The sequence below is a fragment of the Scleropages formosus genome, chromosome 3 (assembly GCF_900964775.1).
Source record: "Scleropages formosus chromosome 3, fSclFor1.1, whole genome shotgun sequence".
In the NCBI taxonomy this organism is placed as follows: domain Eukaryota; kingdom Metazoa; phylum Chordata; class Actinopteri; order Osteoglossiformes; family Osteoglossidae; genus Scleropages; species Scleropages formosus.
The window spans coordinates 195,732-210,417 of record NC_041808.1 but is presented as its reverse complement, the minus strand read 5'-3'; the positions used below and the strand labels follow the sequence as shown (position 1 = coordinate 210,417).

General features: G+C 55.2%; 1 protein-coding gene across 4 annotated transcripts in view; it reads left to right on the top strand.

Annotated features, from left to right (window-relative positions):
• Window positions 1-14,686, top strand: part of tanc2b (tetratricopeptide repeat, ankyrin repeat and coiled-coil containing 2b) — a 114,978-nt gene that overhangs the window by 43,093 nt on the left and 57,199 nt on the right. For 2 of the 4 annotated variants that reach the window (XM_029250454.1, XM_029250453.1), the window contains exon 3: window positions 12,418-12,600. In XM_029250454.1, coding sequence (XP_029106287.1) covers window positions 12,418-12,600 — 183 coding nt within the window. Of the gene's footprint in view, window positions 1-1,922; window positions 2,165-3,173; window positions 3,307-12,417; window positions 12,601-14,686 lie in introns of those variants that run through there. The other 2 variants (XM_029250455.1, XM_029250457.1) reach the window with 2 other exon arrangements.

The window sequence follows — 14,686 nt, the reverse complement described above, 5'->3', positions numbered from 1 at the left end:
TTTCTCTAAGCTGACGTGCATCTCAGAGTAAACAAAAGTGCCTCAACAACTGAAAAGGCACTAGGGTACAAAGACATGATGACTGAAGCTTGCACATGTACTCCCTTGGCTACCAATAAAAGTGACATACGAGTAAGAAAATGGGTCGATAAAAGGTAGCAGGTTGTGGAGGCCTAACTTTTCAGGAGATTAATTTTAAGACCTTTCTTGAATGTTGAGAAGGATTCAGTAGCTCTGAGGGACCGAGGGAGCTCATTCTACTGCAGGGTGGAAAAAAACAGAAAACCAGTTGATTTTCAATTTTGGACCTCTTGTGAGTGGACCACCGTGCAGTGAGAGGCTGAGAAGATCAGTGCTCTTGACAGCACCTCTGCACTTGACCTCACGTCCATTCCTTGAGCAAGTGCCCCACAGAATGAACTGAGGGTCTGGAGATCCACGTACAACCGTAAACGGCTCCTTCTGAAAGATGTCCCTCTCCCCTGTTAGTATTCTTCTTTTTCTTATTATTATTATCATTATTGTTGTTGTTGTTGTGCCATGTGAGTACAGAGCCATGATAAAATACCATGGGGAAATTAAAGGGTTTTTCTGATCTAGCATTTAAAGGTTGAAGGACAAATGAAGAAATTCCAAGTCCAAGGCGAGCGAGAATCGTACTGGTTGCGTGGTGAATTGCTGCGCTTTGCATCGACTTGGCACAGGATGCATGACGCTGGACTGCTTGTGTTGAGCTTCTTTGCTCCCTGCAGTTCATGAATAAGTCATGTGGCCCTAGTCTGGGACATGAACACTGTCTGTGCTTTGGTTCACCGGAGCTCTCCAGTTGTTGCTCTTTTCACAGGAGGCACGCTCTCCACACACGGTTCATTGCGCTCGTCCAACGGGACATTCATGTCCCTAGTCTTACTCTGTGAAGTCCCTTCTCTTGAGGCTTTAGGTATGATGGTTTCATTCGTCCCCATTCTCCTCCTCTCCTTGAGTTCCATATGGCGGCTGCCTTTGAGGGTCATGGTTGCCTTGGATGTAAGGCATGGAGGCAGGAGTGTATTGGGCCTTCTGCGTCTTCTCTAGGTTTGTCCACACCCTACTGCTCCTCTTCGAGTCCTCCGAGTGCTTGCATGGAGAAGACCTTTGTTCACTTCATCATTGTCGACTTCCTTCACAGCAGTGGTCGCTGACGAAGAAGAAACATCACTGAGCCCCAGCACACTGCTTTGTGTTTTTAGGATGTACCGACAGAGAGTCTGCTGGCTGCCAGTCGCCTTCACTACACTATTAGTTGTCTAAGGACTGGGGATGGCTTACTTAATCGTCATATTATGACGAGGGCACATGTTGAAGTGAGGGTTGTGTTGTGGCTGCTGTTGAGTTCCTCACCATTGTAATGACCACTGTCCATCGTCCATCACAGGAGGATCAGCTCTCCTGCCTTGGGCCTTCTTCATGTTAGGGGCACGAAAGCCATTCGTCTGAAAGCGGAGCGATGGACTCTGCTTTCTCTTAACTTGTTTGTGGTGCTCACTTGATGCTTCTCCTTGGGCAGGATGGCCTTCTCATCCAGGAGGAAAATGAGGTTTCAGCTTTGGGGTTTGGATTCCAACACGACTCTCGTCAATCAAAGGTTGCAGATCAGTAGGGCTACCAGTCCATCTACCTTGGAAACGTGTGGGCTGATGTGTGTGAAAAGCCTTTCACCGAGGTTCACGGGTGTGATCACCTCATTGACCCCATCAATATGGAGACAAGCACCTCTGTATATTCTGCTGGGACTCTCACAAGGACAGGGAGGTGATGTGGGCTGGAGTAAAATAGAAGGTACGGGTGATCTGTACCACGACCGAGTGCCACACTTCAGTCAAGCAAGATGCAGCAGCTTGAACTCACAGATGAGTGGGGCGAAGAGCTCTGTTCGCGTGTCATCGCTCCCACCGGCTGCGAGGAGCAGCTGATCGCGGACAGGAGCTCTGACGTCTGGGCCTTTTCTGCAGTGAGGACTGAGGACATCTCGCTCACATCTCTGCGCGCAGCGAATACCCCGAATGGCCCATCTGTGCCGGGGCACCTCCCACCTGTGGAGCAGTTCCAGGACGCGGTGGCAGAGATGTTTAGGCTGCGATGACAGTGAGAGGAGAAGCGCTGGAGTGAGTGTGTGGACGTTCTGGTGAGTCGCCGCTCGCTCTCAACTGCAGTGTGTGGGCAGAGCTGCTTCATGCTCATCTCCCTGTGCCTCATCACAGGTCTCTTGATGCTCTCGTGCTTTAGCCATGTAGGACAGCGAAGAGTGACTGTAGGCCTGTTCCTTTACCGCACTGCACTCTGTTCCTGCGTACTCGGACTGCCGCTGGTGTTTTTGGGGCGGGGCAGTAGGTTCGTGGCCCCCCACGATGGCCTCACTTGGGCGATAGTCGGGAATGTCGCCGCAGGAGTCACGGGGTTGTGCCGGCAGCCGGCTCTGGTGCCGAAGGGTCGGTGCGGCTCGCCTCTCGAGAACGGCGCCGGGCCGGGACGCTGTGTCCATTCCCTTACCGTGGGCCCCGTAGCGTGGCCTCATTTTCCCACAGTGCGCTGGTGCAGCTGAGCTTTCGGTGCTGCTCGTTGTTTATCCACACACTGTGTGTGGGCGCGCTCTGGTACCGGTGCAGGTCTCATGTGCACCTGGTGTTGTGACTTGGGTCACCTCTCTGTCTGTCTGTCTGTGTGACGCTTCTCTCTCGCTCTTGTTCATTTTGAGGCTCAGGTAAGCACTGGCGGGGGGGCGGGGTGGTGGGGGGTCTTGCAGCACCATGGCGCCAGGGTGGTCCAGCACCTTATGTGAAACCCTCACAACTCCCGGGCATGTAAAGAGGCACACGCACGGATACAGCCGTGGATGTTTGCAAACGTTAATGATTGACTCAATGATTTGGTCTTTTCTAGGGTAAAATACCAGTGCGGTGTGAATTTATACTGAGGGGTTCAGTGGATCAGTGGCCAAAGACAAAGGTGTTAATAATAATAATAATAATAATACTGCTTTGGATCTGCTGAGCTACTCAGGGATGTGTGTCTTGAAGGAGTTAAGAGCTGGTGGGGTGAGAGAGAGAGAGAGAGAGAGAGAGAGAGAGAGAGATGGGGAGGGGCATATGGCCGCGTGCGCCTGCGCCTGCCTGCCTGCGCCTGTGTGCGTGCGCCCGCGCGCGCACACCGACACCTGCCGCTCGGCACGCCGCGGAGCTCTCCCTGCATCCGCACCGCGCCATCTGTCCTACGCCGTTCTCACCTTGTCGTACCGTGGTCCTGCAGTCCAGCGCCCGGCAGACCGAGGTGAGCGGGCCAGCGCTTGGGGGAGGAGGCAGGGTGTCCGCGGGAGGGTGGCCGTCGCCGCACATGGTGACGACACACTCGGCACACGTTGCACTGTAACACGCACAGTGACAGAGCGCTTGCTTTGTTTCTGTGAGCGCGTGCGTGCGTGCGCGCGCTTCTTGCCTGCATCTCGGGTGGCGTTCAGCACCCAGCTGTACACAGCGGCCCCCCGTGGGCTCCTTGCCGTGCCCTTGCTGCGTGTCGATTCCCACAATGCCCTCTGTTTTTTACCTCAATTATTGATGGAGGCGAGGCGTCCCACGTGGCAGCGGATCCTTCCCTTTCTGCTGGGGGGGCTTTTCAGACTGCGCTCACAGCTGTCCTCTTTGGCGCCCACAGTGCCCTGCCCCCCCGTCCGTCCGTCCGTCCGTCCGTTGCTCTCCGCTGACCTGGGCAGCATCTCGCTCGCTCGCTCCGGGTGCAAAACTAAAGGGGAGAGGCGGCGTGTCTGTGTCCCCGTCCCCTGGCACCTGTGCACATCTCCCAGAGCTCACATATCCTCCTCGCGTGTATCCTCTTCATATCCTCTTCATATCCCCTTGTATCCTGTCAGTATCTGTCTGTACCTCGTTTGTACCTCGATCTACTCCTCTGGGTGGACGGATTGACGGGTGGCAGGAATATATGACCCTGTTGAATTTTCCAGGATTTAGCTTTCCCCTCCCCTCATGTTCTCGCCTGATGCTGTACCACCTTCGTCAGTTGTTGCGCTGACAGTGTCACGCAGTCATACTGTGAATGCAGGTAAACGTACCCTCGGTAAGCGGTAATGTCGCAACTGAAATAGCACATTCAACACCCTCTCCGTTTTGAAATTGAGCTCACTCGCTTGTTGACCCATTTTCGCTGTATCACTTCAGGCTACTGCAGCAGGAGGTGGGCTTCGAACCCGGCTCCTTAATGCACTCTAAGCAGGACAAACAAAGCTCTAGAGTGCGGTTGGTAATTTGCGGTAATAAATGAAATGGGACAGATTGATTTTGCGCAGGCCTGGTTGAGGACGCCTCCTTTGTCCGCCCTCTCACACCCTGTACATGTGGGACACGCCCCCCCTCCCCTCCCCTCCCCCCACTGCGCACGGGGTCACGAAGGGACACTTTATAGCGCGTGAATACATGTGGAAAAGGTGTTCGCAGTAAATGAACGCTGCAGTAAAGAGTAAATAAAAGGCACAGAAATAGCTGTTCACCCTGCAGGAGAGGAGTGACACTTCACACTGCGCTTTTTGTGTGTCCGACAGCATCTGCTCGTGCGTGCGCGTGCGAGAGAGTTCAGAGGCAACTGAGGGCCACTTCCTTTAGCCTGTGTGGTCGTGTGGGAGGCTGCGGTCACTATGAGAATACTGCTCACGCGGTCATACGGCACACCAGTGTCTCATTTTACACTAACCCGTTTACATAGCTGGGTAATTTTTACTGTGTCACTACAGTGTGCATTTCTTGATTCAGGCTTCCACAGCAGGAGTGGGATTTGAACCTTGGTCCTTTGAGTCCAAAGGTGGCTGCACCCCTTGCTGCAAATGTACAACAGGAATTCTGAAGGAATGCACTCTGCCTTTCCCAGCACCACACCCCACCACTCCACTGTGCACATACCACAGTAATAACTCCAGAGGAGCTCCAAGTGAAGATGCAGCTCCTTCTTCAGCAATATCGATCAGGTCGAACCGTTTGAGTAGCATTTACATTTATTTATTTAGCAGGCACTTTTGTCCAAAGCGACTTCCAATGAACTCTATGTAGTGTTATCAGCCTACACACCTTATTCACCGCGCTGACTTACACTGCTAGATACACTACTTACAATGGGTCACTCCTCCATACATCAGTGGAACACACACACACACACACACTCTCTCTCTGTCACTCACACACTATGGGGGAACCTGAACGGCATGTCTTTGGAGTGTGGGAGGAAACCAAAGTACCCAGATAACATGCAGACTCCACACAGACTGAGTGGGTATCGAACCTATGTCCTCTCGCACCACCCAGGCGCTGTGAGACAGCAGTGCTACTCGCTGTGCCGCCGTGCTGCCCGTCTCTCCGTGTGAAGCGTTCAGCGATTGCAGTCAGGAGTTTGTAGGGTAAACAGTGAGGCACAAACTGGTCTCAGGTCAGTTTGGTGAAAACCAGGTTAGCTCATTATAAGTGTGTTGAGTGTTTAAAAAGTGCTAAGAGACTTGCAGCGTTTGTGTGTTTGCAGCGCTGCTCTTCAGTTCGCACACACCACGCTCGCCTCGGACGGCTGCCGCAACTGCCCCCCCACCCCCAGCCGAACACTTTCGTGCCCTTTAGTACCGGTGTGGTTAATTGTGCAAGAGGAAAATAGAGCACTCGGCGGTGAAGCACTTCTCCACAAACACAATTACGGTGTTTACAACACAAGCTGTCCAGGAACAGGGTAAAACTGTGCTATTCCTAAAAACACAGTATGGCACCAGTACGATGATTTAGATAATTTAAAGGAAGAGTGAAGTGGGAGCAAGGGGGTGCGGTGGTGCGGTGGGTTGGTCCTGGTCCTGCTCTTCGGTGGGTCTGGCGTTCGAGTCCCGCTTGGGATGCCTTGCGACGGACCGGCGTCCCGTCCTGGGTGCGTCCCCTCCCCCTCCGGCCTTACGCCCCGTGTGCCGGGTTAGGCTCCGGTTCCCCGTGTCCCGTATGGGGCGAGTGGTTCGGACGGACGGACGGACGGGAGCGGGAGCGGAATGCAGACGGGGCATAAATGGAGTGTTTCAGCCCTCGTCCCCCGACCGTGCAGCGCGTGCGCTCATCAGCGGCTGTTGGACAGAGAGTTTTCGGCGCAGGGCCGTGGCTCGGGAGCACCCGATTCAGACCTTCTGACCTCGGTGCTCCGTTTTCCTCGGCCTCTGTGGTGTCACTGGGGCCAAACGCCCGAAAGAGCAGATTCCTGGCGGTGCCCTCGCGGGGCTCAGGGCTGAGATCTCACACGCTGTATTGGGGACGGCGCTGTGTGTCACACTCGCCTATGGACGTGTGCGAGCACCCTGGGGAGAAGACGCTCTCTGGAGAGGCCGCTGCAGGAGAAGGACTTGGAGGAGGTGCCGCCGTGCACCCCGCCCTCGTACCTTCGCACGTGGAGCACGGTACCGCGGTACGGGCGGCGACCCTGAGCAGCTGCGCGGGCCTAGTCTTCCCTCCCGTGTCCCAGCGCTGACGGCGGGCTCCGGCCACCGCCCCGAAACGTGGTAGTTTTACGCTGACGTGGGCCTACTGCAGTCATTGAGCAACGCTGTTGAGACGCACACAAACGCGAGGATTCCGATTTATTACATCATTAATGGTGTAAACCTTCTGTCTGTTCACATGTCTGGCAGTTTACGTTTTTTTAGTTCTCGCAATGCCTGTTTGTGTGTGTTTACATCTTGGTGTTTGTTTGCATGTTTGTGTGTGTTTTTCTTTGCCAGCGCGTCAGTGTTTGGCGTGCGTGCGTGCGTGCGTGCGTGCGTGCGTAGCGTAGCGTAGCGTACCCAGCAGGACCTCGTGCTGCTGCCCGCTGGGAAGCGCCGTGACACAGAGCTTTTCTTAGCCGCCCGGTGTGTGTGGGATGGCTGGCAGAGCGCCCCCTTCCTGTTCCACTGACACCTCCGTCCAGTACCTGCTGAAAGGCAGCCTGGCGGGCAGCGCTGACGCTTGCGCCCACGTCAGTGTGTGCGCGCGTGCGGATCTGCCGTCCTTCTGCCTCTGTCAGCCAACAGTGAATCGGTGTTCATGTTTCCGGTACGCTGGGAGTGTGTTGAAAATGTTGAACAATTTTCAGACTGAAACTCTGTTCACTTTTTTTCTTCACTTGTCTATTGTCAGAAATTTCTATCAGGGTGATCTCCACCTATGCAGGTCATCACAGGCCTAACCGGAACCCCGACCACATCTCTATTCGTGACCGGAACCCCAACCGCAACTCTATCCTTAACACTAACCATAACAATATTTTTTACCTTACTCTTCAAGCTAACCCTGACCCTTTCATTTACTTAGCAGACACTTTTCCTCCAAAGCGACTTAGTCATGGATACTATGTAGTGTTACCAGCCCACACACCTTATTCACCATGGTGACTTATACTGCTAGATACACTACTTACACTGGGTCACTCATCCATGCATCAGTGGAACACACACACACACACACACACACACACACAATGGTGGAACCTCAGCAGCATCTGTTTGGAGTGTGGGAGGAAACCAGAGCGCCTGCAGCAAACATGCAAACTCCACACAGCCCAAGCAGGGATCGAACCCACATCCTCTCGCACCGCTCAGGCGCTACAAGACGGCAGCGCTACTCGCTGTGCCACCGTGCCACCCCTTCGTACACATCTGGACATGTAGAGGTGCATCCTTGGCATACTGCGGTATATAGCCTGGATTAGGGGCTTCTGATGTCTATAGGGGACAGGTGTACATCTTTCCCTCAGACGTGGGGTCTCATTTTTGCCGGTTCTTAGGTAACGTGTCCCCGTCCTGTGTGTGTCCTCTGCGATCACAGTGCGTTTATGAGCTCGGCCTCCTCTCGCACACCGTTGATCCGGTGCTGCGCTGCGCTGCACTTGGCAAACTAAAGAGAGAAGTTGGGGTTACGAGTTGGAGAAAAGTCCACATTGTGTGACAGGGCGAGGCGTCTTGTTATTAAAACATGTTTCCCAGTGATCTTTCTCACCTCCACTAGAATAGTAAAGTAGAGCACAGCGGTGTAGATTGGAGTAGAATATAGTGAATCAGACTAGAATAGAATAGATTAAATTATTGGATTAAATTATAATAGAATGGAGTAGATTAGATTACAGTGGATTCAAGTAGAATACAGTGGATTTGATAAGAATACAGTAATTAGCGTAGAAAGGAGGAGAGATGAGATTACAGTGGATTAGAGTAGATTAGAACAGACTAGAGTAGAATAGAATAGAGGACATCAGATTACAGAAGAATGGAGTTGATTATCTGAACATAGATGAACGTTGGTTCGTATGGTAGAAAGAAAGAAACTAACTCTACTTAAGAATCACTCGTCTGCATCTAAGTGTCTCTTTCTACTAATGTAATGAACACATTGTATTTTCTATGAGATGTTTGTCGCGTTGGAGAAAAGCATCTGATAAATGAACACGTGCACATGTAAATTAGATGTCTGAAAACCGCGTCTGAACGAGAGAAGAGCGTTTGCATTGCTCGGAGCCTCTGCCCATCCCAGCCCTGCTCCACGCTACGCTCTCCCACATCGAGGGCTTGCAGTGCATTCTGGGAACCCGGGGGAGTTGTACAGCTGCCCACTCAGGTCTTTTCTCAAGGCAACGGTGCAGAAGCTGACAGCTTTTCTGTTGTCTCGCTGTGCTCGCTAACACGCACGTGACAAACGGCTCGTGGGTTCGCCGTGCCGGCGGCCCTTTGGCGCTCGATCTGCACAAGTCGACCTTGGTTCCGCAGGGCAGGAACGCGGCTGCAAACTGCCAGCAGGCGTAGTCATTTGCGCAGCTCGTGCTGCAGTCTTGCAGTTGGCGGAGGCCACCCTCCCGTTGGGACACTACTGTGGTGAAGCAGGGTAACAGATCAGGAGAAGTGCAGGACAGGTTGACCTTTCTCACTGCACCTACATACCTACATGCATGCAACCAGGAATATGATGTGTTATTACTATTATTATTATTATTATTATCCATCCGTCGTCAACAACCGCTTGTCTCGAGCAGGGTCGCGGCGAGCCAGAGCTTTACCCGGCAGCACAGGGCATAAGGCTGAAGGGGGAGGGGACGCACCCAGGACGGGACGCCAGTCCATGGCAAGGGATCCCAAGCAGGACTCGAACCCCAGACTTGTCACACAGCAGGCACCAGCTGAACCCACTGCACCACCGTGCCCTTCTTATTATACAGGTCATCCACACGACTGCCCGTCGGGTGAGCGGATATTGTGATGACCAGACCGGCCAGTGCGTCACCATATAATTTTTTAAGCGTTCCACTGGGGTACAAGAACTGAAGCGTATATGCGAGTAAAGCCTTGGTAACGGGGTAAATGTGAGTAAAACCATGGCCAGTGCACAGCAGGCCCTGGTGATGTGTCCAGAAGTTCAGTCAAACGCCAACCTACACCGTCTCTCGGACTGCGTGACCCATGGTGTCCGTGTCCAGGATGTGCTGCTGGATAGACGCATGCTCTCTATCCTCTGCCTGTTGTCCTTTCCCCCATGAGATCTGGCCGTTCACCCCCTGTGTGTGAGATCAGTGCGAAGGGCTCGCCAGCGGTCTCTGGTCTGTTCTCATCGATGGGGGCCGTAGCCTATCGATCCGGCACTCCTTCCCATCCCCCGCCCCCTCGGGAGACTCTGCTCATTCTGTGGACGCGGTCAGTGCCTGTGCACAATTGATCATTAGGTCATTAGCGATAGAAGCACATGCTTCCCGAACATCCAGCAGTCCACCGGCTGCATGCCACAGCGACTGTGGTCTCCCTGAGCACCGGGGGCCTGAGGAGGTGCTGGGGAGGACTGAAGAGTGACTCGGAAACATCTGGATCAGAGAACCTTTGTGGGACATCTCCCCAGCTGCCCTGTGTCCAGCCATTCCAGCTAATGCAGCTGTTGGCCTCAGAAGGAGCAGCCTTATACCCAGAAGGAGGGCACTGATGCTCTGGCGCAGTGGGGTGGAGCCGTTGGCTGGCACATCTTCTCAAGGCCTCGTTCGGCCACTTTGCCCCAAAGGTCCCCGTGGTGGCATGTGATGGACACGCTTTGTGTGAGCAGTGTGCTGGGGGTCCTGTGCCCGTCCAGCACCTGCTCCGTCTGCCCGTCTGCAGATGGTGGCAGCGAAGACGTGGCGGGGCACTGCGCGACCCACCCATGTGGACCGCCATCCGAGTCACACTGGGCCAGGCAGGTTGGAACAGAAGCTACATCACCGTTCTCTTCCTTTGGTGGTTCAGCCTTGTGGTCAACAGTGCTGCTCCTGTTCCTCAGCTTCCTTCTGCTCGTGCTTCTCCTCCACCTTTTGCTCTAGATTCCTCCGATCCAGCTGTCTCTCTTTCAGCAGCTGCTGGACATTAAATGCGATGAGATGTTTCCGTCAGTCCCGGCGGCGAGTGACTGGAGCCTGAGAGAGAAAGCGGGACTCCAGTGCCGGACTTCAGTGCTGTTTTCATATCATCTCCTTGGTGTGGAACACAGCGAAACGTTCAATCGTAGGTGTGAAATGCTCTCGGTCAATAGCCGCTTGTGTCACCTTTAGCTGTAATGACCGCAACTAAACTCTTCCTCTAGCTCTTGTCCAGGGTCTCACATCACTGCACCAGAATTCTGTCCCACTTCTCCATGCTGAGAACTGCTCAGCAACTTTGGCAGGTTTTCAAGCTCTTTTTGACCCTTGGGCTCTATTGAAGCACCACTGGAACTGCCAAAAAGATCTTTTGAAGCTCAGTGTCAAAAAAACTGTAAAAACAGAGATGAATCCTTTCTCGCAGCACAGTGTTTGCCATCCCCTCTGCCCCCCAATGTGGCCACTCATCCCCTGGCCCCGCCTCTGGGATTCTCCACCAAACGCATCTGTCTGGGGGGGTGTGCGTGTGTGTGAGGGAGCAGCACAGACACGTGTGTCGTCACATCTCTCCTATTAGCAGTGTAATGCGTGACATCACTGTAAGCCTCACAGCCAGCTTTCCTGTCAAAACATGGGTGTCCATCCCTTGCCCGTGTGGGATCTGCCTGCAGACCCTCCTCCTCAGTCCCCGCGGGGTCCGAATGTGGAGACGTACCCGGACCTGTCTCCGCCCGTTCCGGAAGCCCAGCTCATCCTGCACGTCTGTGTGTCCACCGACAACGTCAACAAACTCTTCCAGAAAGGCTCCCACAGATGCTGCCAAAAAACAAAGGGGTCAAAGACGTGGGCCGGAGCAGGGGCATGAGGTGGTTAGTTACATAGATAGTTGGTGTTCATCCTATATGACTTCAGAACCTGCGAAGGACAACAAGAGCGCCACAGACCACATCCTCCACGGTGAGGCCCAGGAGTCCTAAACAACATCCGAGGCGACAGGAACTCGCCCGCGAAGCTGCCGTCATCCTCCCAGTTCCTCCACCGGAAACAAAGAGTGTTCTTCAAAGTGAGCGGTGGTCCTCGCTGTGGAAGCCGCTGTCGTTTTCGAGATTCTCAGAGCCATTGATGTCTTTGGGAGAGCTGGGGTAACTAGCGAAAACAAATAGAAATAAAGTGTCCGTATTGCCCCGTTGGGGGGGTGGTCAAGTCGCCCGTTGCACTCCACGCTCCACAGGATAACCAAAGCAAACATCTGACCAGGAGACAGAGGTCTGAGCGGGGAAGCTGCGCTCGTAGCACACGCAGTCCCGAGTTGGGTTTCGCTGTGCCCCCTGAAATGACCGGTATTGCACTTTTTCCGAAGGCCGGGAAGAGCGGCTTTTACCTGGTGCCCACCTGGCTGCTGAACGGGGAGCTCGGTGCTTTCGACTTCATCTCGCAGCGGGAACGAAATGTAGTCGTCGTCTCCCCTAGGGTCAGCGAAGACCGGGCCGTTACCCAGCGTTCCCAGCGCACGGTCTCCGTGTTCCCCCTGCATCTGAGCGTCCTGTCGCAGTTGGGGTGTCGCGGCGTCTTCTCGGCTCCACCTCGAGCAGTGCCGTGCCAAAGGTGAGGGCGGTCGAGCGGAGCCCTTTCCGTCCCTCAGCGGCGGAGAGCCGGAGGGGCAAACCGAGCGTCTCGCTGCCCGTACGTTTCGCCGGAACCGTTCCGGAACACTTGAGCCACGCGGTAGAAGAGTTACGGCCGCCGCTCGGCTGCGGGGTTTGGAAAGCAAAGGCTCTCTCGCGTCTGCCTGCATCCTCACCCCGTTTCCACGTTTCGCTTATTAATGAGCGTTCGTGTCGTATCGGGGACGAGTGCGTTCGATGCTCTCACTTATCAAAGCGCCTTTGCTCTTAGGAGGACAGTTAAGGAGACAGTGGACTTCTTTCAGAAACGCGCCGATGCCGAGGGGGGCGCTGTTTGCGACTGCTCGCTAACCGATGCCTCGTGTAACATGTAGCATGTGTTCCTGGCCCCCAGGAGGGAGCTCCGCGGACGGCGACTGTGCCTTTGAAGGAGACTACGCCGTGCCCCCGCTGCCCGTGAGCGAAGGCATGCAGCACATCCGCGTCATGGAAGGCGTGTCCCGCTCGCTGCCCTCGTCCCCGCTGCTCGCCCACCAGACCATCAGCGTGCGGCTGCAGCCCATGAAGAAGCTCACAGGTGAGTGCCCGGCAGGCTCCGCCCCCTCCCGCCCGCAGCCGCGTCCTCGCCCCCGGGCTCCTCCGGCAACGACCGCGCTCTCGTTCATTTTCTGCGGTTCTAGTTTGTGGGAAAGGAGTGCAGACCCCCCGCCAATTAGGGGGACGCCGTCCTCTGTGCTGGGACTGGCTCATTTTTCTGTGTCATGTTGACGCGTCGCTGCTCATCGTTCACGATCACACATTTGCCCGTTAATGCTAACGTGGGACCCGCACGGCTCTCGACTCGCTGAGTCGGCGTGCCGGCTGTACCGGCGCGAGGAGCTGCGTTAATTTTAGGTGGGGCGAGGCATCGAGCTGAAGGGCTGCGGGACAAAAACTGAGTCCCGGTCCTTGTCACCCCTTCAATCCCGGTGCAGCGTCTGAACGGTCTCTCTCTGCGGCCCGGAGGGGCTTGAAGCAGAGTGGTCACGCCAACACACTGCCAAACATATCATGACCAGTGGTGCTCAGGCGTGTCAGTGTGCGTCTGTGTGTTTCCGTGTCGGTGTGTGTGTGTCAGTGTGGCAGCGCGATGCTCGGTGTAGGGCAGCGAGGGGCTTTGTATCCCTGCGCACTGGACAGGGAGGCAGTGCGGCGTCTCTGTCTCTGTCTCTGTCTCCGTGGTCACCTGTACAGCGTTGCAGTGGGAGAGGCAGCTGCGTACTCAGGGTCCACCACAGGGGGGCGCCGCTGCCTGCTTTTCCCATGTCCTTCCCTTTTCCTACGAACGCCTTTGCATTATGGGAAAAGGCCCGAGTGTCCGTTTACATGTCGTGTTGAAATGCCCCGACTGTGTCATGCGATCCGGGAGAAACGGTCACGCGCGCGGCTCACGTCACGCCTCTTCTGTCCCTCCTTCCTCCGTTCGGTTCAAGTTCACCGAGCAGCACAGTCACGGTCACTTGCTGGGCCTGTGTGCCGCACAAATGCCGGTCTAGCGGTCCCACGGCTGCCCGGGCTGCGGGTCCAGGTGCGAGAGCCCTGTTTACCGAGAGCTCTGTGGAGCGATGACCAGAACTCGGTCGGTCGGTCCTTCCGAGAGCAGCGGCTCAGGTTCCACAGCTCAACTGAACACCTGGGCACCATCATCCCTCCAGCACATCACACCGCACCACACACTCATGTCATCTTCACTCTGAGTGTGTGTCTTGCACCCTGTGCTGTCCGCTCCACAGCCCCAGCACACAGTCCATGGATTGGTCCTCTGTCCGTCTCCCACTGCTCCGCTTCCTCCTCCCACTCTCTCTCTCTCTCTCTCTCTCTCTCTCTCTCCCCCTTGCTCGCTTGCCTGCTGACATCTCCCCACCCACCACTGTCCTCACATGGTTATACAAATGTGTGCGTGTGCGCACACACACACACACACACACACACACACACACACACACACACACACACAGATCTCCCTGTGGTCAGACTGCCTATCTCTGTCCTCCTGGTGTTTCTTGCTCTGCCGCTGTTGGGATGAAGATGCTTCTCAGCTCACCCATCTGCTGCCGGTGAATGTTGCGTGTTGCGTGTGCACATGTACTTTACACGCAACAGCAGCGTGTGGCCAGTCCTCTGTGTCGGTCCTGCTTAGTCTCACTGTGTGTGTTGCGGGCGCGATTCGGCCAGTGTGGTTCCTCGGCACGTGACCGCAGATCACAGCGAGTGCACGGCCCGGCACTTTTAAGTAAGCTCACGTATGTAGCGTACATGAGACGTACACGTGACCGCACAGAGATACGTCGGAACGAGCGGCAGAGTCGCCCCCTGCCACGCTCCCCACGCGATGGCGCTGTGGTTCACGAGACGCCTGCCAGGTGAGACGCACCAGCGCGTTCGGGCTCTCAGCTCTCCACGTGGAGATGTTACGCAAGCGCCGTCTTGCAGAACGTCACCATGGAGACGTGCGGAGGTGGGTGCGGCGGTCAGCCACACAGGTGAGCTGCTGACCACGCGGACGCTCGAGGGCCATGTTCACAGTTGCGAGTATGGTAGGCTGAGGTCCCCGTAAAAGGCCACGCCCCTCGGGAGCCATTGCTGCAGCTCGCTCCACTGAAGCCCCTCCTCCCTTCCTCCAG